Here is a 23186-nt window from a genome sequence, read left to right on the forward strand (position 1 = left end):
ATGGACATGGTTTTCATTTTTGGTTTGCTCAATCTTGGTTTCTTGGGTTCAGGAGATGTGGACATATGCCACTCTGAGCTTTGGGACTTTGTTTCTGTGTCATACCGTAAAACACATGTCCCATCACCAGTAATGATATTATCTAAAAACCTGGGTCTCCACAAGTTCTGTCACTATCTGCAAATGGCTGCACTTCTGGTCTTCACTTATTACTTTTGGAACCAGTTTAACACACACTTTACACATGCTCAAATCACTGGTAACAATGTTAAACACAGTTCCATATGAAATATGTAGCTCATCCACTGGCCACCAGAAACACGCATGTCTGTTGGCATTCAGTGAAGCATGCAAATGGGCCATACTATCAGGTGTTGAACCTGTTGACGACCACCATCCAGAATAGGCTTCTTCAGTAACCTCTTCCCAGACCTTGTTACATTGCTTTAGCTATTGGAAGCTTGCGAGCAAGACATGGCAGTCTCCCCATAGACCTCTTGAAGCATTTTGTATTTGGCTAGGGGTTTTTTGAGTTTTGAACAAAACTTGATTGAATAGTGTAGCGCCAAAGCTGACAGCATCTTGTGCGACAACACAAGCACTGAAGAAGGTTTACACAAATAATAGTACTAACACTTCCACAGCTCAATTGGATAAATTTTTGATCACACCTTGTAGTTAAATATGGTGGGTTGCGAACCAGAAGAAGGTTATGAGAGAAAGTGTTTGACACTGGCAAGACTATGAGTATGGAAGATGTGCGTGATTAAAGAGGTAGCATCAATCGTGAAGAGTAGTGATCCAGGTGGATGGCGGAGAGTCACAAAGAAAGTGGTTGTGCCATCAATATAAGAGGTGCAGTTGGTTGAAGATGGTGATCAGCAAGAGTGGACATTCTTTTAGTGATAACATGGTAACCAGCTGCACAATGCATACAGGAGTATTGAGCATTTGTAGTTTGGGAAACATTTACAAGTTGGTTGGTTGAAGTAACAGAGTGTGGAGGGAGACAGATTCAGAGGAGAGATTCTGGAATGGCCTAAAGAATTGAGTAAGGATGCAGGGTTATGCTGTATGCCTGATATGAGATCTTTGTAGCAGGGCTTGTAGGCAGAGGGGACAGGCAGTTGGTGTATGTCTTCTGTGAGGTAATCATTGTGGTTCATCAAGACAGTTGTTTAACCTCTGTCTGCAGGGAAGATGATTAAATTAGCCTTGACGTTACAGATGGCTGTTTTCCTTCCATGGAGAGGTTTGTGTTCCTCGGAAGGGTCCTGCAGAAGGAGGGTTCGAAGTAAGGGTTTCCTGGAAGATAACTGGGGGTTGGTTAGGTGGAAGAGAAGGAATAGTTACTTTGGATGGTGGTATAAACCAGCTGCTAAAAGAGCACCAAACTTATCACCCAATAGCATTCTTGTCTGGAACAACTGAACCACATCCTTTGTGAGGGCTTGAACTATTTATCTTCATGCCTAGAAATGAGGGACGCATAACCCAGAATCCTTCCAAAGTGGTATTTTGCTACCCCTTCAATGTACACAATATCGTAGCCCATCATTATGCCCCACACACTATCAATTCCTTGTCAGTTGGGTCTTATCACCATGGAAGACGCAGGTAAAAGACCTGCGCATGCATTTACCATTCAGTGGGTATTTACCTATTCTCTCATTTTATTTGTCATGTAATTTTTTATGACTTCACAATTGATCTACTGAATGAAAGCTATTTGAACTTTTGATTGAAAGAACCAGTTCACATGTCAGCAGAGTCATTAAAATAGCAGCGTCATTAAATAGTGTGTTAATCCAAATGTGACTTGTAACGGAATGAAATATAAAGGGTTGCAGACATTGACTGACGACACCATCTGCCATCAACATTTGTTCATCATAAAGTGACACATCACGGCGATTACCTCATCGGTACTAACACTTTCACAACATGAATATGTGGAGTGGACATTAGGATGTAACCTTATTGGTCACCTGTATCCTAATTACAATGCAATTAAGAGGTCTTACAGGTTCTTAACATAACTAATTAAGCAACCAGTATATAATAATGTTGTACTTAAAATATAAACAACTGGTTTACAGGATTCTGGGTAAGCACTGCATGTTATTCTTATAAAACCCTGTTATATATTTAAAATTTCATTTCATACAGAAGCAATTGGTCCTGTACTCCGACTGTTCTTCAGGCTTGAAGGCTTTTTGCTTTAAAATGTTTTGTCAAAATTAGTCAACTTTGCGGTAGTGAATGCACATTCTACTGTACACACATTTTAGCATACAGGCAGAAAATTTTATGTATTAGGCCAGCGCTTAACAAAAGAGGCAGATGTGCAAATTGCTGCAACTATGAAATAAATTCTGGTAGTAGTCGTTGAAGTAGCACCTGGCTGCTCCATGCAAATCTGCATATTTTCCATCCACTGCTCAAAAAGTTTGTGAAATATGGATTCTTTGATGCTGTAAGGAGGCTATAGCATTTACTGCTTTCAGGCAGAATGCAACATCATATAACATATCAGTATCACTATTAGTGCCATTAAGTAGATGATGTTTTTGCAAAACTGATACAGTGTAAATATATAGTTCAACAGCGAAAACCATTGCGTACTAATCTGTTATGTCAGATAGCTTTTTAGCAATAAAAACTGTTATTATTTTGTGTTGTGGTAATTAGTACAAACATTTTGGAATAACACACACACACACACACACACACACACACACACACACACACACACACACACACACGGTTAAAAAGAGCAACCCAGCTATAATGAAGATGAGGCTAGATGATGTGAGAGACGATACATTTGTAAGCACTGTACTTGCTGTAGTCTAGAGATAAGGATAGAGGAAGAACTAGAAAGAGATTAGGAGAAACAGGAGTGAATAGTTCAATTAATAGAAATAAAGGAAAGACTCTCCCCTCTCCCTCTCCCCCCCTCCCCCTCGCCCCCTCTCCCCGCCCCGGCCCCTCTCCCCCCTCCCCCTCTCCCCCCTCCCCCTCTCCCCCTCCCCCCTCTCCCTCCCCCCTCTCCCCCTCCCCCTCTCCCTCCCCCCTCCCACTCTCCCTCCCCCCTCTCCCCCCCCTCCCCCTCTCCCTCCCCCCTCTCTACCCTCCCCCTCTCTCTACCCTCCCCCTCTCTCTACCCTCCCCCTCTCTCTACCCTCCCCCTCTCTCTACCCTCCCCCTCTCTCTACCCTCCCCCTCTCTCTACCCTCCCCCTCTCTCTACCCTCCCCCTCTCTCTACCCTCCCCCTCTCTCTACCCTCCCCCTCTCTCTACCCTCCCCCTCTCTCTACCCTCCCCCCTCTCTCTACCCTCCCCCTCTCTCTACCCTCCCCCTCTCTCTACCCTCCCCCTCTCTCTACCCTCCCCCTCTCTCTACCCTCCCCCTCTCTCTACCCTCCCCCTCTCTCTCCCCTCCACTTCTCTCTCCCCCTCCCCCTGTCTCCCCCCTCTCCACCTCCCCTCCCCCCCCCATCTCTCTCTCTCTCTCTCTCTCTCTCTCTCTCTCTCTCTCTCTCTCTCTCTCTCTCTCTCTCTCTCAGTGATGTGTTTGTGTGGTGTTTGCATATCATTAATAGGGCTTGCATGCACCAAAGATTTCAGGTTTCCCCACAGTCAGATATCAAAAAGATCTGCAATTGAACTGGCCAATCTACTGGACCTCCACGACCAACTCATTGCTCATTATATGTATGTCTGAGGTGTCATTTTTCAGAGAAGAAAAAGGTCTGGTGCTCCATCATGCATAATCCAGGTCTCCAGCTGTTGATAGAGTGGTACCTCCTCCAGCAGGACAGTAAAGTAATTTGACAGAATATGGCAATACCTTACTCTAGTCAACCTGTTTGGTAGTATGTAAGATCCTATTAGTCTATCACAAATAAATCCCACCCATAAATTAACCGAATACCGGCATTGATGCCTTGCTGTGTGTGGATTTGCATCAGCCCACACCTCAGTTACAAAAAAAATACAATCCCATCTCAAAAGAAATCAGCCTCGTCTATAAACAGTATCTTCATTGTGTTCGATAATTACCGCATCTCTGCAATAGCCATTGGTAGAACTGCTTTCTGGTAAGTTGATCTTGTGTCCAAAGGGCTTGGAAACACTGTACCTGATATGTGTACAACTACTATTCATTCAGATTATCCCAAATAGATAAGGACTAACCCTGATAGATGCTGAAATTCCACATAAACTAGTTCCAGTATCTTCTTTCACAAGTCGCAAAACTTGCTCCTCCAAAACAGGAGATGAATGGTGCACAGTCTGCTATTGTTGGAGTTACAGGGCCAGTATCTGCTAATCATTGGAAAAGACATCTGAATAACTGTGCAGATGGTGCCCCTGCATTATGGATATTTTTCAGCATACAGGATGTGGGCTTGAATGTTGCTTCCATTTGCCATACCATAACACAAGATCATGTCTGTAATTTCATGTGTAAAATAATAGGCTTCCACTATGATGGTAAGTGCCAAGATAAAACTACAATGTAAAAATGTTTCACAAACTTGTCAAACCGAAAATGATTCCATTAGAACTAATGTATGCACTGCACTTACCTGCAACTGTGAACAGGTTTACAGCAACACCACTAACAGCTGTTCAGCTGTTTAGTGTATGCTGTATCCATGGAGAATAATAAAGGTATATCTCCTTATTTATTTACTTCATTCTCTAGGTAGTTCATAGAGCATTTTAGAGCCCATGTTTACTACATATTTTTGTCTTGTCTTGTTTTGGCCTATACTACCACTTCTCAAAATATGGAATACTTTTACACACACACACACACACACACACACACACACACACACAAAATAAGACTGATACAGGATGATCCTTGTTAATTAACACCATAGAATGTCCTATGCTGGTAATGGCCACCATTGACACCGATGTAGCGTTGTTCTCTGTTTATGAAACTTAAAGAGGTGGATACAATCTTTGCTTGACGGATAGCAGCAAAAGCATTGTCAGTGTTCTGCTGTAACACTTCCGGTATGTGAGGATTGTTTGATTACACTTGATCCTTCAATTTGCCCCCCAGGTAAAAATTGTAGGGAGAGAGATCAGGTATTCAAGATGGCCAGGATATTGCACTGCCTCTGCTCACTGTACTCTACTCTCCTCTCCTCACCGAACACAACATGATGGTATGCTGTTGCTCTGCCTTGCTGATAATATCCATAAAGTTGCTCATTTTCTGTGACGTGAGACACATAGATTCACATATTGGTGAGAACTGTGTTGCAATGTGGACACTAGACAGTGTACACTAACCACCAATCTCGAGATTATGCAGCAGCCCTTCAAAGGAGTGATGAGGATTTTCTGATGCTTAGTAGCAATATTCTCAAAGTTCACATACCCTTACAGGTTGATTTAGGTTTCACCTGAATAGATATTATCTGAGGATCCAAAATTCCTGTTTCCACTTCACTCAGAAACCACCCTCACCCCCCTCCCCTGATGAAAAAGTTCATCTGAATACTTTGACTCCTAAACAACAGTAAATCTTCAAGACATTTATCCCACTGGGAGACAAGATGATCAAGTTCTGTTTTGTATCATGCGATCAGCCAATGACGGATCCACAACTGCGCCCCCTCTTACAATTCCTCAGCCAACTGAAACCAATGTGCACATGTCTTTTTTCAGGTCGTCAAAGATATGAAAATGACACAGTGAACCATTTGGCCGAATCGAGTATGTTTGCAGTGTTTCCCAATCAGATTGCTGACACACAACCTTCGTCTGATAGGCAGATTGGGACAGCCATTATCATGCAACGGGGTGATGCCATCCAACAGCTTTCCTGGGTATTTTGACATTATGGCGCATCACAGATTTTGCAAAGTGTCTTCACAGCACTGCGCATTGGTTGTGGTTCAATGTTCGAGGATCTCCACGAGCAAAGGTCCCCTGCTGTCGAAGGAGCAAGTTGTCCGTGACCTTACTAGAACTTGTGTGAACAGCTTCGTATTTCTTTGACAGGGGAGATGCAGAATGTTTCCACTGTTGACTTTCCCGTTCACCCTTGGGCTTGAAATGGTGGCACCAGGTAAGGTTGTGATGACCTCCTTCATCTGCTCATCACATTCCTTGAGCATGGAACCACAATAAAAGCACAGTGCCGTGAAGACGTTTTGCAGAGTTTGCGATGCACTATAAAGTCAAAACGCCCTTGAATGCAGTCGGACGGCATAATCCTGTTGCGTGCTAATGCCTGCCCCCACACTGACAATCAAGCAAAGGCTGCACTTCAGTGATTTGATTGGGAAACACTGCAACCTCCTCCACATAGCTCAAATTATTCACTGTGTGATTTTATCACCTTTGGCGACCTGAAGAAAGACGTGCATGGATGTTGGTTTCAGCTGGATGAGGAAGTGTAAGAGTGCATGCGGTTGTGGATCTGTCAGTGGGTGAGAGGAGACCACTGTTCAGAAGATGAGTTTGTCAATAAAATCTGAGTGGTAGTTGCGTGATAGAGAAGTCTACGAGAGGTTACTGGTGTAGCCATCTGCAGCAAAATGTGTACCTTCCACATCACCAAATCACTTGGTAACTATACTAAGAACCTGTCCCAGGCTTCCTGGTCTTGAAATTTCCCCCACACATCTCCTGGGGGGTTTCCATGCCTCAATATTTTACTCCAACAAGGTGATAACTTTATTTTTAAAAAGTCCTAAAATCCTCCCCACACCACCAACTGTCACTTTCCATTGTCCTCCTAATCTCTGTAACACTGTCATCAAATCTTATAATCTTCCCAAATAAGTATCCCTAAGACAATTTTTATATCTGTGCAATTGTACCCGCTGAAAGCCTTCTCCATCCAATGACCCACTACTACCTACTTTACCTCCATTACTGTACATAAATCCTAAAATATCAAATTTAAAACAATTTGCAAAACTACACAAGTTGTTTTATCAACCAACTTGGGCCCGGTACACAGCACTAGACAGACATGACCACCACAAACTCGGTTAATCACTAGAATGATCATAGAACAATTGTCCGCCTTTGGGACAATTGGTATTTAATTTCAGAACATGATCTACAGTATGGCTCAGGTGAAATGAGTACTTGCTACAACACCTAGGCTATTTGGATATCAAATTAATGGCCTTTCCATGCTATTCCTCCACAATTATCTCCTTCGCTTAAAAAAATTAAAGATGAGAACATAACTTTGTAGCCAGATATATCACCATTCCTTCCTTGATCTTGCCGTCTCACCTGTAACAGTTCTGTTCAGAACCCCAATTATCTTTGACCTCGAAATAATGCAAAAATTCCTTACAGGCACTGACACGACTCTCAATTCAGCAATCACCTGATATGACACGGACGTTGTGGACACTTTATTCAATCACTTGCTGAATCAACACTAATATAAAAAACAGTATCTATTTTATGTGCAGCAATACATCTGTTTCCCTAGACAACATCTTTCATTGCAGGATGTCTTCATTTGTCACTACATGGTGTGTGTTGCCCAGGTGCAGAGTGTCTTCCTCAGAAGTTCTTTTATATTTTCTACACACACACACACACACACACACACACACACACACACACACACACCTGTCGCATATTCTTTTATGAAGTAGATCATACTATTGAGAAGTTGTTTTGTACAATAAGTCACCTACTTACTATATTATTATACAAAATCTCACTTCTCACCTATGTAAGCGCGCAAACTTTTTTGGTAAGTTGTCCTGTGGATTTAATTTGGCACAGTACTCAGTTCCTCATCTTTTTGTTAGAATCTCAACAATATTATGAGAAGGATAGACTGCTACTCACCATCAAGATGATACGTTGACCTGCAGGCAGGCACAATGAAAAGACTGTTACATATAAGCTTTGGCCAAAGTCTTCTTCAGAAAAGAAAAACACACACACACACACACACACACACACTCACACTCCCACACACACGACTGCTACATCTGCCCACTCAGGCCAGACTGCAACTTATAGACATTGAGTGTGAGCAACAATCTCGAGTGGGGCGGGGAAGGGGGAGGGACAGTGGAGTATGGGTGGAGGAAGAGGAATCAATGTTGCCTGGCAGAGCACACCGGGACTACAGGTGGCAGGACAGGGCTGACAGGCACAGCGACAAGAGGCTGTGGGGAGAGACAGGAGGGGGAAAACGTAGAGCAAAAACGAGAGGAGCAGAGAAGGGAAAAGACAAGTGGGTGCACCAGATAGAGTAGTGCACAATGACGGTGAGGGGAGCTGAATTGTTCCAAGGTGACAGGACAGAGGGGGGTCAAAAAGAGTTGGGGGGGGGGGGGGGGGGATGTAGGTTGAGACTGGGATGGTTTCAGCTGTGGAGAACATATCTTAAGGATAACCGCCATCTGAACAGTTCAGAAAAGGTGGTTGTTAAGGGAAGCATCCAGATGGCCAGGCTTGTAAAGCAGCCATTGAAATCATTATTAATTAGCTCTTTTTGTTTTAAATTATTTTTATAGAAAATCTTCAATTTTTTTAATGACTTTGAATTAACTACACTGTGAAAACTGCTGTCAGTTGATCCAGAAGGTATAAAATTTACTAGAGTATCAATTCGTGTATTTTTAAAGAACTACTTAATATCATAACTTCATACTGCATGCATGAAGCTGTTAATATCTGTAAAGTATTTGTGTTTTAATATAGTTTTGTTCTTTTTATAATTAAATCTGCATTAAGTGTAAAATTTAATGCCAGTGAGAGTCATTAGTAATTAACAAATTATATTTTTAAATGCTCACTCAAATGAAATTAGTGTTGTGTTGCTAAGTTAGCATTAATGGGTGTGGTGAAATATGTAAGCTATATAAGTATAGCATGAATAACTAGTGGTATGCAATATTTTGGTTAGCTAATTTGTTCTCATTGTGGCAACTTGTAAGCCCCATCATATGTTTATATATTTCATTCCAAGCATGTCTGCTGCAGTAACACTGAAAAGTGTAAGAATCTCAGTTACTATTGTAGCTGCCACATTAATGTGAGGCTGTTTACATATTAGTGTGTTTTTTTTAAAAAATCCTGAAAACCAGTAGTTCACTGAATTTTCCTATCACTTCACACTTTAAATCCTCACTACTTACTAGGGTTCTTGAATAGTGCAGTGATCAGCTCAATAATATACTTTGACATAAGCATTCCACAAAGTAATATAACAATTTGTCATGTTTTCATAAATGTGTTACTTCTCCGTGTAACTCATAGTATATAGTTTTTGCTTCTCATCCCATTCCCCCAGCTTGATTTTTTTGTTTTTTGTGTTGTCCTGCCCTCAGTAGCCGTTGTTGAGCCTTCTCTGGCCGATGAGCAGCGTGCTACCAACGCTCTTGAGGTTAGATATCTTTTTAGTTCACACTAACAAATCGGTAACGTATTTTCTCTCCCTCTGACTCGCTGTTTCTTCACAGTATTAACATTACATTGACCATAGCTTATATTGTGAAAGGCTTACATGAGGGTGTTTTTGTCTTGTTTTGAGCAAGCTACAGTGGTGTAGGTGTTTGTTGTTGGGCTTTAACAAAATGCTTACAGATAACAAACTTAAATAATTTTATAATTATTTTTCAGTATGAAAGCAGTGAACAGTTGATCTGAGCCACTATTCATAACAAGAATTATTAACAATACTTTGTCCATTTACTAATACTTTATAGTATCTTGTGTTATAGCATGCATCTTACCCTCTTGAACAGTGAATAGAAGAGTTTTGTAATGCAGATATGTGTGACTGTCTGCTCTCCTTATAATTTTTTTATACTGTAAAAAGTGGAGAATTGTGTGTGTACTGAGGGATTTTGTTCACTTAAAGCATTGTCACCTGAAAGTGGAAGAAAATACATACAAATATATTCCTCACTCTTGTTCCTCTAATAAAAGTCAAGAGCTTACTATGGCCAGCTAATATTCAGAAAAATTCTTGCATATCTCACTATTGGTAACATGTTCACTGTAGGCGATTCTGCTACAGTGCTGAAATTTAAAATTTATCCTTCAGTCTCAGTTCCACATTTACTTTTATGGTGCACTTGCTATAAAAATAATTGTGCAACTGAGATTGTGAAATAAATTTTAAATTTACATGTCTGTTTGTACAGATTGTATCCGTTAGGTTACACCTTCTAAACATCTGTAAATTATTAAGTATTTAATACTACCAAGCACTTTATTCAAGCAATTTTTAATAACAGTCACACTGTTTTCCTGCAAGGTCAATCTGCAGTTGTGTAGGCAGAAGAAGGGAGAGTACATCTAAGTAAGGTGTGGAGAATCCAGGATGGAATGTAACAATATTATGAAAAGGATAGTTGTTACTCACCATGTATCAGTGATGCTGCTGAGTCACAGATAGGCACAACAAAAAGACTGTCACAAAGTGAGCTTTCAGCCAACAAGGCCTTTCTCAAAAATAGACATATTTTTGGAAAAAGGCTTTGTTGGTCAAAAGCTCATTTTGTGACAGTCTTCTGGTTGTGTCTGGCTGCGACTCGGCGTCTTGATTTTATAGTGAGTAGTAACTATCCTTTCCATAATATTGTTAAGGTATGGAGAAGATATACAGATATACACTCTTGGAATACTAGTGGAACCATGTGTGGAGGAATATGTCATGAACAATACATCCTTCACTAGATAGAACACATGTTCTAGATCTTCAGAGTGTTTATCCTTGGAACTGTACTGCACAGTTTGCAGAAATAATTGGACACAATACACACATACTTGACTTCGATCATCAGCTTGGGCTGCTAGCAGCTACCTTTTAAATAGCTGTAATATTGTGTTTGTGTATATTAATGTGTTTGTAGACAAATTCCTGTAACATAATAAGCTGCCGTTATAATGATCCAATAGAAAGTGGTTATTTACCTTAAATGTTTGGGCAATATGATTTGATCACAGGTGAACAAAATTATGTGCAGGTAAATTCAGTTTTCATATTCTATATTTCAACTGTTAATGCATTGTGATAGTTTGAGATATCCTGTCTGTAGGACATGTGTGAAAGTACATATAAGTGTGTGTTAATCAGGACTTCGAGCAATTGCCATTACTAAACTTGTGAATCTGTGATTCTTCTTTCACTGTCATGATGTTTTGTTGGCTCCACAAATTCAGATATAAAACAAAATATCTGAATGATGAAAATCAGTCTTGATGTACAGAAACTGTGGCTCCAGAAGTAGCAATTACAAAAGAACCTTCCTGTTCAGACAATAATTGATAGAAGACACGTTGCTTCTACACGCACATTGAGATTATTCTTAGGATAAAAGCTGCTAGTTTTATTATTATTATTATTATTATTATTATTATTATTATTATTCAGAATCTTCATTTCTGATGTATTTGTAATTGGAGTGTAATCCAGCATATTCATCAGAATAGAAGACTCTGCATTTGCCAGTTGGTCAACAGTGTTTGTCAGGTTTAACTCCAGTAGGTAAAGCAGCTTTTCACTGCATAAATATCTTGTAAGATAGCACAGTCTTAGATATTGATAACATCCTTTGATTTTATTCTTAAGAATTTGATTTGTGCAGTTACGAAAGTGAACTAGCTTAAAATTCTAATCTCCTGGCCATTCTGCAATTGGGTGCCATTGATGCACAGCTTACCATAGATATTAATGAGCACATAAAAACGTTAATTTCTTTGTGCCCATTTTTAAATCTCCACCATCAATACCAAAGGATGAAGTAACTTCAACCCCACAACCCAAAAAAATTAAACAAAGGCTACCAGGCTATGTGACATTAATTTTGTCTGACAAATACCATGATCATTATACAAAAGCTATGGAATATTAAGTCTATCTGATGAAAATGTAAAACTACTCAAACCGCCTCCTACCGCAACAATTTCCTTGCTAATTGTTGAAAAGAAAAACAAAAGCCTCATCAGTTAAATTAAATTGTTTGCATGCTGTAGTGGAATATTATTTGAGCTTGGGACATGGCTGGATGGACTAAATACATACATGGAAAACATGTCTTCATTTTCAAGTGGAACTGAGCTAAAAGTGTAATCGTTATTCTCAACCTCAGATATTCAAACATTCGCTGTTGTAGATATACAAGGTGACAATATGTAAAAATTATATGCGATGAGAAGCTGTAGTCTAGATGAGAAGCTATAGTCTAGATGAGAATTTCTCTGGAGACAAATGGTCAAATTATTAAGGGTCTCTTAAAGCATCTCAACAGAAAGTGAATAATGGAGAATTTTGAGACCTTACCTAATAGGTCACACATGCACTATACGGAGGAAATGGCTTCTCAGGTAGCAGACATGAGTAGACCTGGTACTTAATTACATGCTATGTTCAGACTGAGGAAGGAAAAGGCCACAATGAGCACAAAAGGAAACATTTGTGCTACGGGAGAGAAATGAAATGGTGGTACAGAATAATTCGTAAATATCTTCAGGGTTTTAAAAGATGACTGCATGAAAATTACAATATGTATGGAAAAAAATACCATACATCAATTGATAGAGCGTATCTCCAAGTTTCAATTCATAATACAGGCTGCGGTGTAGTTGGACTGGGAGGGGGAAGGCTTGTCACAACATGGAGATGAATCATCTGTTCTGTATTGTTGCATCAAATTAGTTCGTACCTGCAGATAAACAATCCAGTGAACAAATTTTCAGAGTGGGGTGCTGTTGTGCCATTTTGAGCAGTTCATATCAGTGACTTCAGCAAATACCACACACATACTGATGTTTTCCTTGTCATAAACATTGCCCTTATTAAGCCCCTGCAATGTGAGTTAAAAATGTGACATGATTCTTCAAATGGCACTAAGCACTATGGGATTTAACATCTAAGGTCATCAGTCCCATAGACTTAGAACTACTTAAACCTAATGACATCACACACACCCAAGTCCGAGGCAGGATTCGAACCTGCGACCGCAGCAGCAGCCCGGTTCCAGACTGAAGCGCCTAGAACTGTTCGGTCACAACAGCCGGCCATGATTCTTCACTCCAATGAGCTGTGATATGTGTATTTTGTATATGTCTTGTAGTTTGTGTGAAGTCTGTTTTCTGAACACCCAAGAGGTACTTATGAATTACCCTGTATACTGTTCATTTACTATGAAAGTGTCATATTAATGCCCCCAGAAATAATCTCACTTATAATGATAGAGCAGAAAAACTGTCAACAACATAAGTATATAGTCGTGAAATCTAAAATTCTTCATTTGGATTTGCAGCTCCTTGTGTTTACCTTGTTTGCAATTAAAATTGTAGGATGTAAGGTCTGCCGGTTATGCAAAACACCATTTATTCGAAGTACCCAAACATGTTTCAGCACCACTGTGGGTTTCCGTTTTATTTAATCTTTACACTTGGTGTGCATGATTTTTCATGACTTGTTTTTTTGTGGCAGGCTCTTTTATTCTCAGCATCATGGTGAGGTGTCATGATGCACATGTAAATACAACACGTATTATCACTAATAAGGTCATAAAAGCACTTCGCACTTCACCAAAACACAGTGTAATTGGGGTTGTTGTGTGTACCAGACCATGTGTGCATCGGCACCTCACCATGATGCTGAGAATAATACAGCTTGCAACGCAAAAACATAACAAGGTACCTGTAATAAATAATACACAAGTGGTTGTGAAAATTATGCAGACCAAGTGTAAAGATTAAATAAAACAGAAACACACTGATGATGGCACAGTGGTGCTGGAACATGTTTGGGTAATTGGGAAAAAAACTGTGTTTTGCATTAACTGGTGGACCTCACATCCTACAATTCTAAAATTCCTGTCGGGTTGTGTACATTACATACCGACCTGGCAAGAATTCTAAGAAGTTTTGGTCACATGTAAGGTTTATATATGGACCAAAGGCACCCACACAGTTTCCTGACTAATCTAACTGCAACAAAATAGAAAGAAACACAGACATGGATTAAATTGTGCAAGGAAGAGGGTACAAATGGGTCCTCCTTCAAATCGTGCCTTGACTAAAGAAATTATAGATACTGATAAGTGATTGAGGAATAGAAAACTAAAAATAAGTCACATTGTAAAAGCAATGTAACATGGTGGAATACATGTGTTATTCTATATAATTATGTGAAAGAATTTACTTCTCTTATAGCAGCAGTATATCACCCTAGGTTAATGGAACAACGAAGCATTCCAAGTGATTCGAAAAAGGTGCATGTCATTCTCAAATTCAAGAACAGTCATCAGAAGTGCCTAACTAGAGGCCTCTTGCTGATTTTAGCCTGTTCTAGAATTATGGAACACATTTTATGTTTCTTTTTCTTTATTTTTACTGAAAAAGTTCCTCTGTAGTGATCAACATGTGACCAGAAAGCAATCAGTACAGCACCACACTGTTGCCAAGCAAACAAAATGATCTTTCAGAATGTCAAACTATGTGATTTGACTGTGGGCTTCTTAGCAGATGGAACTCAGAAAATCATACTTAAAGATGACTTAATTAAGAAAATCATTTTTGCGAAAGTAGAATCAGGTGTACCCAACAGGAGTGTTGTGTGACCATTACAATACACATATAAATGATCAGATGAATAACATCAGATATTTTGCGAGTAGGTAAGCTACTTTAATGAAGTGACAACACTACAAAATTTTAATGAAGTGCAGATCCCTGTGTAGGATCAACGTTTTGCCCAGGACTGAAATTTCTCTCTGTCAACAAAACATATTGTGCATAAATAGGTAGTAATACTGACAATATTTCAACTACACAATGTTTGGACGATCACTGACAGTGCCACAACTGTAAAATGTATAGGAGTATATGTCTGGAGTTATTTAAATGGAATAATCCCTTAAAACTAGTTGTAGAAAAAGGCATGTACCAGAATGAAATGTATTGACAGAGTAATTAATGAAGTTCACCTTTGACAGAGACAGCACACAGACAATTCATTCAACTGATTCTTGAGTACTGCTTGTCACAATTGGCCCTTAACAAATTGTATAAATGGAAGTTGTTGTTGTTGTTGTTGTTGTTGTTGTTGTTGTTGTTGTGGTGGTGGTCTTCAGTCCTGAGACTGGTTTGATGCAGCTCTCCATGCTACTCTATTCTGTGCAAGTTTTTTATCTCCCAGTACCTACTGCAACCTACATCCTTCTGAATCATCTTTGTGTATTCATCTCTTGGTCTCCCTCTATGATTTTTACCCTCCACGCTGCCCTCCAATACTAACTTGGTGATCCCTCAATGTCTCAGAACATGTCCTACCAACCGATCCCTTCTTCTAGTCAAGTTGTGCCACAAGCTCCTCTTCTCCCCAATCCTATTCAATACCTCCTCATTAGTTATGTGATCTACCCATCTAATCGTCAGCACTCTTCTGTAGCACCACATTTCAAAAGCTTCTATTCTCTTTTTGTCTAAACTATTTATTGTCCATGTTTCACTTCCATACATGGCTACACTCCTTACAAATACTTTCAAAAACGACTTCCTGACACTTAGATCTATACTCGATGTTAACAAATTTTCTTCTTCAGAAATGCTTTCCTCGCCATTGCCAGTCTAGATTTTATATCTTCTCTACTTCGACAGTCATCAGTTATCTTGCTCCCCAAATAGCAAAACTACTTCAAGTGTCTCAGTTCCTAATCTAATTCCCTCAGCATCACCCGTCTTAATTAGACTACATTCCATTAGCATAGTTTTGCTTTTGTGGATGTTCATCTTTTACCCTCCTTTCAAGACACTGTCCATTCCATTCAACTGCTCTTCCAAGTCCTTTGCTGTCTCTGACAGAATTACAATGTCATCGGCGAACCTCAAAGATTTTATTTCTTCTCCATGGATTTTAATACCTACTCCGAACTTCTCTTTTGTTTCCTTTATTGCTTGCTCAATATACAGATCGAATAACATTGGGGATAGGCTACAACTCTGTCTCGCTCCCTTCCCAACCACTGCTTCCATTTCATACCCCTCAACTCTTATAACTGCCATCTGCTTTCTGTACAAATTGTAAATAGCCTTTCGCTTCCTGTATTTTACCCCTGCCACCTTCAGAATTTGAAAGGGAGTATTCCAATCAACATTATCAAAAGCTTTCTCTAAGTCTACAAATGCTAGAAACGTAGGTTTAACTTGCCTTTCCTTAATCTTTCTTCTAAGATAAGTCATAAGGTCAGTATTGGCTCACATGTTCCAACATTTCTACAGAATCCAAACTGATCTTCCCAGGTTGGCTTCTATCATTTTTTCCATTCGTCTGTAAAGAATTCGCTTGCAGTATAAATGGGAGAGAGAGAGTATATTGTACAAAGAACAGCATGTTTCATCATGGTTTTATTTAGTAAGTGTGCGAGCATCACAGATAAACTTACCCATTTTCAAGGACAAATCCAATGAGAAGGGTTTTGTGCGTCGGTTAGATGTTTACTGTTAAAATCATGGGGACATGTATTCCAAGAAAAATTTTACTTTCTCCTACATATATCACACTCATCTGCAGGCGTACTGCACCAATACTTCCCATGCACCATTCAAGAATGAAAGGGGAAAATGACCCAAAAGTACTTATGCTCACAACCAAAAAGCGACTTGTTAAGTACAGTTTAGGTGCCTATTCAGAAGCAAATGTGATGTGTTTCACTGAATAAAACTGAGTGTGTCACTTGAGTTATCCTGCGGTTCACCTTATACTCACTTGATTGTTGTGCTTACAACTTATGTCAAAAGAAATAAACAGTGATTAGAACAGTATTGTGATTAGTTTATGGAAGCAATTCTTAAATGAAAATACATGTAAGTTAATATTCATAATTTTTCAGTAACACAAATAATGATTATTAAACTCATTAAAATATTGTAGTTTTAGTTTTCTGGGAAATCCTTCCAACATTCCTAGCCTTGTGATTTTTATCTTGTAACCTGTCAACATGCTCTAAAAGTAGTTGTATGGTGAGTAACTGGATAAATGTCAGACTTAAATTACATATGTTCAGGGTACAATGCTCAAATAGTGTTAGAACTTTTCCTGTCACATACTGTTTCTTTCTCATATGACAATGATGTATAGGTGATAAATGCGAAGTTACCCCATCCTCTAGAATGCATGCTAAACTGTAGATCCCCTTTTCCTCTGTGAGGGATTTCATGAAACTAGTTTTAGTAAAGTACCTCCCTAGAGTCATGCCACTATTATAAAATTTTTCATCATAGTTGTTTGAGAATGGGTGCTAAAAAGTTGCTCTTCAGTGCAATGACATGTAATATTGGTGGTTAGTATATTTGCTTGAAATGGAAGAGAAATGAAAAATAATTGTGGGTGAAATTGATTATAACAAGAAGAGTAGCTCACAGTGTTCACCAGATTTGATTTGCGAGCAACAATGTCGGGACACCAAGCATTATAAAAATTATTGTAGCTTTCAGTTTTTCTGTCGAGTAGTTTCAATTTTATCCAAAATATTTCAACGAGAGACCCAGCCATCATCTTCAGGTGCTGCAAGTTTTGCTGTTATGTGTACTCACTGCCTGGACTCCAACCAGATTGAAGTATTGTTGGTCTCAAGTCACTATTTATAGTCGATCAGTTCCCAACATTCACTATGCCATTTGATGCTCTTTTGATTTTAAGAGCTCACACTGATGTTCCATGAAACACACATCCTCTCAGCATTTTCTAAGTAGGGTTGCTGTCCCAGAAACTTGCAGTCTGCACCACAATACTGGTCTCATCATATTTCACCTCATGATTGTATTAAAGGCGGTGCTTGGTAAAAAGCTTATTTGCATAGTGATTTTAGTTGGATATGTCACTGATGCACCTTAAATTTGGCCCAGACTGTTCTGATAGTCCAAGACATTCCACATTTGTATGCAATGTGATACATACTCAGCTTTGAGAGGCCGGTATCGTCTTCAGCATTACAAAGAATACTTTTTATCTTAGTTGAAGGCTGCAAAGTACACTGGATACCATGCTTCCATAGGAGTCTACTGATCTTTCCAAATAGTGGGCCAGTCTAAGACAGATAAGTGATTTTTGGTGTCTCCTCCTCAGTTTGTCTTAATGTCTTTCTAGGCATTCTTGATTTGATTTTTACTGCATCATTCATTCAGTTTGATTGATCTGAGTACCCATCTTTCAGAGCACTATTCACAGTTGTTTCCCCTTATCTGAAAATGTTAGTGCTCTATTTACCAGAGTATTTAACACTAAATTTCTTTGTGATGGATGGTGGTTTCTTAGTTCCATCACGAATTTTACATTATGATGTATTGTAATCCAATGTGGGTTGCTACATACATACTTAGAAGATCTTGCTCATATCAGAGGTGATGCATGATTTGAGGACACCATTTGCTTCGTACACAAACGTTTGGGTACAGGAGTGAAACGGAGATGGGTCAAGCTGAAATTTTTCAGGTCTTCATAGTTGGAGACAGCTCTGAATGACTTGAATGTTAGCTAAGGAGGCAGATAGAGTGGTGATAGAGAAATAAGATTATGTGTTGGCTTACTGGACTGCTTTTTGTTGTTTCTTCCATGTTTGCAATGAACATGCAGTAGAGCATAGACAATAGTTTATGAAAACATATATAAAGCTTACTACTTCTCCAATCAATTAGAACAAATGGCCACCCTGACCTGTAACTTTTAAAGAGTTGGTTATACACAATCACAGATGCTACTACAGACCACAAACCATGGAAGTGCCTGATTCTATTGCTCTTATCAAGCTCTAGGTTCAAGTACTCATCACAGTGAAAGTGACATACAGATGTAGGTACACCTGTAGACAAGTGTACAATGGAAACTAATAAATCTAGTCCAGCGGTACATACAGGCAAGCTTTGCAAGTTGTCCTTAGTGTGAAAGCTTGACTGAGTATAATGCTCACTTACGTAGTATCTGCTGTAGGCTGCTAGCCATTAGAGGCTCCTTGATGTGGAACTCTGCCTTGCTTGACATTTGGGGCTTTTTGCTTACATATGGTACATAACTGTGTCACTTTTTACCTCCAAATCACTATCAATGAGCTTAAAATCAGCAGTTTGCCAATGCATGTGATCTCTTAATGTATTCACAAAAATGGCTTGCACTGTATGTTTCTACTTAAGTTACAAAGCTTGCAGCTAATATTCATATTTACTTGATTTTCCTTTTTTTCTTGGCAACTTTTCATGATTGAGTCATTCCAGTTGGATGAAGCTGAAATGTTCCAGGAACTCTTGAAGCTTTTCTGCTCCATGTCCACATACTGATAGAAACTTATTGGTTTCAACTTCGGTGGATTCTAGTGCCTTCGCTTCAAAGTTTTCCACATATAGATTCACCACAACAGCTGACAATGGACTGCCCGTTGCCATACCACAATTTTGTTCAAAATATTTTCTGTCAAACAGGAAATAAGTTGATGTCAGAACATGCCTAGAACCTTCTGTGAAACAAACTTCAAACTTTTCTGTGATTAGTTCCTAGGAATCAGAAAGTGGAAATCTCATAAAGAGAGAGACTACAGGGAAATAGGACATAATCGACTGAGATGGTGTACAAAGTCAGCAGAGTTGTGAACGTGGTGTTTGCACTTCCCCACACATTCGCTGAGAATGCACTTCAGGTGTTTTTCTAGCTGAGTGTGTGTAAGTATTGCTCTTAAAGGAATTCCTTCCATGTGTATCTTCGGACGGCCATATAGTTGTGGTAGCACTGCTGCCTTTGTTTCAAGACTCTTAATGATGTTAATATGGCAAACCTAACTCAGTGAGAAGAGTCATCACCTCCCTCATGTTTTTATTTGTTGGAACAACATCTATCTGTATGTGTGCAATGTCATTCAAACGATTGAAAATCTTATTGTAATCCACATGTGACATGGACTGTAGCACTGCCCACATGGATAGTAGAACATCACCAATTGTGATTTTCTGTGATCTCTCTAAGGCTTTTGATTGTGTGGATCATGAAATCCTCTTAGATAAGCTGAAGTACTATGGAATGAATGGTTCAGTACACAGATGGTTCACTTCATATTTAACTGGTAGAATGCAGAAGGTTGAAACAGTAAACCCACGTAGTACACAAAGGGCATCAGATTATTCAGACTGGGGATGTATCAAGAATGGGGTACCACAGGGTTCTGTCTTGGGGCCTTTATTGTTTTTAGTATATGTTAATGACTTGCCTAATTATATTCCGTAAGAGAGCAACGAATCGGCATTCAAAAGTAAGTTGAGGGAATTCCTGAATGACAACGCCTTCTACTCCATAGATGAATTTTTAGACATAGGCTAAAGAAATACAGTAAGTATTAACAATTGTACCGTATATAAGACTAACAAAGATTATTTGGGATAAATGAATCCTTTGTACTTTGACACGTTCCACATCATTACGAAAGAATCGTGTTCATGATCCATGGAACAAGTAATATAACTAACTAACTAACTAACTATTCATGAAGTTGCAAACTTGGTTCTCTTTGCAGATGACACAAGTATTATAGTCAAGCCTAAAAAGCAAGAATCAGCTGAGGAAAATGCAAATAATGTTTTTCAAAGAGTTATTAGGTGGTTTTCCGCAAATGGACTTTCATTGAACTTTGAAAAAACACTGTACATACAGTTCAGTACAGGGAAAGGCATAACACCGGAAATAAATATAGAGTGTGGGGGAAAATCTTTAGCTAAAGCAGATTGTTCAAAATTTCTGGGTGTCTGTATTGATCAGAATTTAAACTGGAAGACACACATTGACAATCTACTGAAACGATTGAGCTCAGCTACCTATGCTATTAGTGTCATTGCAAATTTTGGAGACAAGCACATCAGTAAGTTAGCTTACCATGCATATTTTCATTCGTTGCTTTCTTACAGTGTCATCTTTTGGGGCAATTCATCACTAAGAAAGAAGGTATTTATTGCACAAAAACGTGTTATCAGAATAATGTCTGTGGCTCATCCAAGATGATCTTGTAAACAAGTATTTAAAGAATTAGGGATATTGCCAGTAGCTTCACAATATATATACAGCCTAATGAAATTTGTTGTTAGTAACCCAGACCACTTCAGAATTAATAGCACAGTCCACAGCTACAATACTAGGAGACAGGGTGACCTTCACTACCGTTCATTGAATTTGACATTGGCACAAAAGGGGGTGAATTATACTGCCACAAAGATTTTTGGTCAATTGCCAAACAATATCAAAAGTCTAACAGACAACCAATCGGCATTCAAAAGTAAGTTAAGGGAATTCCTGAATGACAACTCCTTCTACTCCATAGACGAATTACTAGACATAGGCCACAGAAATACAGTAAGCATTAACAATTGTACCGCATATAAGACTAACAATGATTATTTGGGATAAATGAATCTTTTGTACTTTGACACGTTCCACATCATTACGAAAGAATCGTGTTCATGATCCATGGAACAAGTAATATAACTAACTAACTAACTGCAGCATTGCCCATATCACCTGGCAGAACTACTGTTTCCTTGTCCTTCCACAGATTTCAAAGTGCTACTTGTTCTTCCTTGGAGATGTTTGATCTTAGCATTGTTGTTTTGGTAAGTACTCTACAGGTTTCACAACACACCACCTGTGCTGCTTCCGGTGGGAAAGAAGCTGCAACATGCTCCAGTTAAACATATTTTGGGTATTCGTGAAGTTCAGACCCTTAGCAAAGATCTTAACTCTATTCTCATCTAGATATTTGTCTGTGAGCATAGTGGGCATCAGGGAATTGAACTCTATTATAAACAATAGTTGAGACAATAGTTCACAGTATGGTTGGAGCACAGGTAGCATATACACATAACACCAAAACTTGCAGCACCTGAAGAAGCCTTGTTTTCAAAAAGATAAAAAACTTGGCAGAATATCTGGAAGTACACTGTTAAACAAAAATTGTTTGAGAATGTACCTTAAGTTTGTGCTTATGAAAGTAGCACCTATATTTGCAAACATGATACCCATTTAATAAATGCCTTTTCTGGTAAAAATCATCTTGTGGGTAAACTAAAATTTAGTGTTTATTTCAAATAAAAAAACAGGCAATGCAGAAAGATGACTTCTTTCAGAAAATGTTTAACAGCTGTGGACCCATGCATAATTTTTTTTAATCAACTATTATTACTCTCACTATCTCAGCCAAGTACCACATTCCCTGATGTCATCCACCATGCAGTCGCTTCTAGCATCTGATTGTTGCAGCATTTCGTTCCCTCTTTACTAAGACATGATCATGGTTGTGACAGAAGTGACACACCAAGTAAACTTCAATTAGTTTTGGTCTGAAGTCCACAACACCAAAAACAACAACAGTGTTGTAATTGTGAGAAATGCTGAGTATTCACTGGCAAACTTTTATAAAATCACCCCTAGTACACTGTCAAATATTTTACAAAAGGGATTTTATAAATTGTCAAAAGGAATTTTATAAATTGTCTTTTTCAATGTAATATGGACCTAATTGGCTGTATAAGTCACTTTAAAGGTTGCAAGAAGGCAGTGCTTGGTGAAACTATGTGGTGTTCAAATCACCTTTTCAGTTGAGGACAGCTTTAGTTTTTATATGCTAATTGTATGGTAGATTACAAAAAAATTTTGTAGGTTCCATTATGGTGTAAGCCATTCAATGACATAATTTTAGCAGATTGTGTCTTGATTTCTCTGGTGCTTTTCCCTTGAGACTCTGCACTTGTTCTCACTAGGTTGAATGGACTTCATTTAGTAAGTTTTCTTATATTATTCACTATGAATAGCAGACTTTTAAGACTCAGTCTACTATCCGATTAGGCAAGAAATTGAAGTGTTTTATTGTTGTGTATGGCACCTACCATGGAATATGAAGTGTGTGTGTTTCCTCCCAGATTTTCATGAAGCATTCTTTATGAGAAAAGCAAAAAAATGTTGTTGGGCTTCTTAACCAATGCACAATCATTTTCCAGCTGTAAGCTTTAAACAGTGGGCTGCTGATTGATGCATAACGTGACTCCCAAACCATTTATCATAATCAGAGACTTTAGGCATGTAATGCTGAGCTCTAAAATGGATGAACTTGGTCCTAGGGCTGAGTTGCTAAGTGTCTCATCTCCACTTCAGCTGGGTTATCCTCTGCCATACATTTCCTAGT

The 23186-nt window shown here is 38.9% G+C and overlaps 1 protein-coding gene across 5 annotated transcripts in view; it reads left to right on the forward strand.

Annotated features, from left to right (window-relative positions):
- Positions 1-23186, forward strand: part of LOC126335527 (lethal(2) giant larvae protein homolog 1) — a 303079-nt gene that overhangs the window by 272224 nt on the left and 7669 nt on the right. For 3 of the 5 annotated variants that reach the window (XM_049998887.1, XM_049998894.1, XM_049998888.1), the window contains one exon: positions 9348-9403. The exons of the other annotated variants lie outside the window; for them this stretch is intronic. In XM_049998887.1, the coding sequence (XP_049854844.1) occupies positions 9348-9403 (56 nt within the window). Of the gene's footprint in view, positions 1-9347; positions 9404-23186 lie in introns of those variants that run through there. 5 annotated transcript variants of the gene reach the window in all.

This window comes from Schistocerca gregaria, chromosome 2, assembly GCF_023897955.1.
Source record: "Schistocerca gregaria isolate iqSchGreg1 chromosome 2, iqSchGreg1.2, whole genome shotgun sequence".
Lineage (NCBI taxonomy): Eukaryota > Metazoa > Arthropoda > Insecta > Orthoptera > Acrididae > Schistocerca > Schistocerca gregaria.